Source organism: Neopelma chrysocephalum, unplaced genomic scaffold, assembly GCF_003984885.1.
Source record: "Neopelma chrysocephalum unplaced genomic scaffold, ASM398488v2 Primary Assembly neopelma1_95708, whole genome shotgun sequence".
NCBI lineage: Eukaryota > Metazoa > Chordata > Aves > Passeriformes > Pipridae > Neopelma > Neopelma chrysocephalum.
In genome coordinates, this window is record NW_020924371.1 from 1 (window position 1) to 3259 (window position 3259).

At 65.0% G+C, this 3259-nt stretch overlaps 1 protein-coding gene across 1 annotated transcript; it reads right to left on the minus strand.

Moving 5' to 3' along the window:
- Positions 1-198: 198 nt before the first annotated feature.
- Positions 199-3057, minus strand: LOC113980947 (valine--tRNA ligase-like; the record flags this gene model as incomplete). The annotated part of the gene is made up of 5 exons (XM_027708179.1): positions 2993-3057; positions 2483-2641; positions 1317-1407; positions 583-688; positions 199-269 (listed from the first exon to the last, which is right to left on the minus strand). Coding segments are annotated over exons 1-5 (492 nt in total), but the record flags the coding sequence as incomplete, so codon positions are not given.
- Between the last annotated feature and the right edge of the window lie 202 nt (positions 3058-3259).

Below are 3259 nucleotides of genomic sequence, written 5' to 3' on the forward strand. Positions count from 1 at the left end.
CCCCCAGGAACCCCCAATCATCCAGAGAACCCTCAAAACCCCCAAACCCCAGTGACCCCCCCCAGGACCATCCCAGACCCCCCAAATTCCCCCAAACTCCCCCAGGCCCCCCCCAGGATCACCCAGGACCATCCCAGACCCCCCAAATTCCCCCCAAAGCCCCCCCAGGACCATCCCAGCCCCCCCAAAGCCCCTGACCGGGTCGGGCCACCCGAAGATGGAGAAGGGGAAGAGGCCGGAGGAGAACCAGGTGTCCAGAACGTCCTCGTCTGAAACCAGTAAGGGACCAGTTACCACCAGTTAACACCAGTTACACCAGTGACACACCAGTCCCTCCCAGTGTCCCCAGTCCCACCTTGTCTCAGAGTCACCAGGCCCTCCCAGTCCCTCCCAATGCCCCCAATCCCTCTCCCAGTCTCTCCCAGTGCCCCCAATCCCTCTCCCAGTGCCCCCAGTCCCTCCCAGTGCCCCCCAATCCCTCCCAGTGCTCCCAATGCCCCTCCCAGTCCCTCCCAGTGCCCCCCAATCCCTCCCAGTGCTCCCAGTGCCCCTCCCAGTCCCTCCCAGTGCCCCCAGTCCCACCTTGTCTGAGGGTCACTTTGTCCTGGGGGACCCCAAAAGCTGCAGCAGCTTTGGCTCGAGCCTCGTCCTCCGTCCGGCCACTGACCCAGAACTGACCATCCTCGTCCTGAAACCCCCCAAAATCACCCCAGAAACACCCTGAGAACCCCCAAATCACCCCAAAAACCCCCCCAAATCACCCCCACTGACCCAGAACTGACCGTCCTTGTCCTGGGAGTCCAAAATCACCCCAAATCACCCCAAAAACACCCTGAGAACCCCAAAATCACCCCAAAATCACCCCAAAATTACCCCCACTGACCCAGAACTGCCCGTCCTTGTCCTGGCAACCCCAAAATCACCCCAAAATAACCCAAAGACCCCCAAAACCACCCCCAAAATCACCCAAAATCACCCCAAGATCACCCCAAAATCACCCAAAGTCACCCTCAAATTCACCCCCACTGACCCAGAACTGCCCATCCTCGTCCTGAAAACCCCCAAAATCACCCCAAATCACCCCAAAAACACCCTGAGACCCCCAAAACCACCCCCAAAATCACCCCCAAATCACCCCCACTGACCCAGAACTGCCCGTCCTCGTCCTGGGAACCCCAAAATCACCCCAAAATCACCCAGAGACCCCCAAAAGCACCCCCAGAATCACCCAAAATCACTCCTCCTGGACCCAGAACCGCCCGTCCTCATCCTGGGACCCCCAAAATCACCCCCCAGACCCCCCCTTGCCCCCTGACCTGCCCGGGGGGCACTTTGGGGTCGTCGATGGTGACAAAGTAGGCGGGGATCCGGTGCCCCCACCAGAGCTGCCGAGAGATGCACCAGTCCCTGGGGGGCACACGGGGGGTTGGGGGGCACTTGGGGGGCACTTGGGGGGCACCCCTGGAGGCTTGGGGGGCACCCCAAGGCTGGGGGACACGAGGGGGGGACAGGGGAGATTTGGGGTCCCCACCAGAGCTGAGGGGGGATGCACCAGTCCCTGGGGGGCACACGGGGGTTGGGGGGCTTGGAGTGGTCACGGGGGGTCCCCAGGGGGGTCCCTGCAGGGTCCCTGGGGGTACTTGGGGGTCTTGGGGGGTCCCTGTGGGTCAGGAGGTCCCTGGGGGATCCTTGGGGGTCTCTGTGGGTCCAGGGGGCTCCCTGGGGGCCAAGGGTGTCCCTGGGGGGTCACTGAGGGGTCCCTGGGGGTCAGGGGGATCTCTGTGGGTCCCTGTGGGTCAGGGGGGATCCCTGTGGGTCCAGTGGGGTCCCTGGGGGTCCCTCTGGGTCCAGGGGGGTCCCCGGGGCTCCCCCGAAGGTCCCTGTGGGTCAGGGGTGTCCCTGTGGGTCCCAGGGGGTCTCTGTGGGTCAGGGGGGTCCATGAGGGTTCCCTGTGGGTCAGGGGGTCCCTCTGGGTCCCTGTGGGTCCAGGGGTGTCCCAGGGGCTCTCCTGAGGGTTCCTGTGGGTCAGAGGGGTCCCATGGGGTCCGGGGGGTCCCTGGGGTGTCCCATGGGGTCAGGGGGGTCCATGAGGGTTCCCTGGCAGTCCAGGGGGGTCCCTCTGGGTCCCTGGGGGTCAAGGGGGTCCATGAAGGGTCCCTGTGGGTCAGGGGGGCCCCTGGGGGTCCCTGGGGGTTAGGGGGTGTCCCTGTGGGTCCCTGTGGGACAGGAGGGTCTCTGTGGATCAGGGGGTTCCTGGGAGATCCCTGGGGTCCCAGGGGGTTCCTGTGGGTCAGGGGTGTCCCTGGGGGGGTCCCTGGGGGTCCCAGGGGGTCTCTGTGGGTCAGGAGGGTCTATGAGGGTTCCCTGTGGGTCAGGGGGATCCCTGTGGATCCCCTCTGGGTCAGGGGGGGCCCTGGGAGGTCCTTGGGGGTCTCGGGGGTCCCTGTGGGATCCTGGGGTGTCCCGGGGGGTCCCGCCCCACCTGATGTTGTCCATCCAGGTGAACCAGGTTCGGGCGTGGCCGGGGGGGTGCAGCCGCAGGTCCCCCCTTCGAACGGCGGCGGCTGCGGCACCGCCCAGAGACTGGCACCGAACGAACCACTGAGGGACAGCCAAGGGCTCCAGGACGTCCTTGGAACGGCTGGGGGGACACAAATGTAACCTGGTGTCACCCAATGTCACCTGGTGTCACCTGGTGTCACCCACTGACCCCCCCCAAGGCGGCACCACCCAGGGACTGGCACCGAACGAACCACTGAGGGACTGCCAGGGGCTCCAGGACATCCTTGGAACGGCTGGGGGGACACACAGGGACACCCAGTGTCACCTATTGTCACCTGGTGTCACCTGGAGTCACCCACTGTCACCCAACATCACCCACTGTCACCCACTGACCCCCCATCACCCTCACTGGGGCACTGCCAGGGGCTCCAGGACATCCTTGGAACGGTGGCGGGGGACACAAATGGCATTTTTTGTCACCTGGTGTCACCTGGTGTCACCCACTGTCACCTCAATGCCACCAATGTCACCTGGTGTCACCCACTGACCCCCCATCGCCCATCACTGGGGCACTGCCAGGGGCTCCAGGACGTCCTTGGAGCGGCTGGGGGGGACACAAATGGCACCTATTGTCACCTGGTGTCACCTGGTGTCACCCACTGACCCCCCCATGGCGGCACCACCCAGGGACTGGCACCGAACGAACCACGGGGGCACTGCCAGGGGCTCCAGGACATCCTTGGAACGGCTGGGGGGG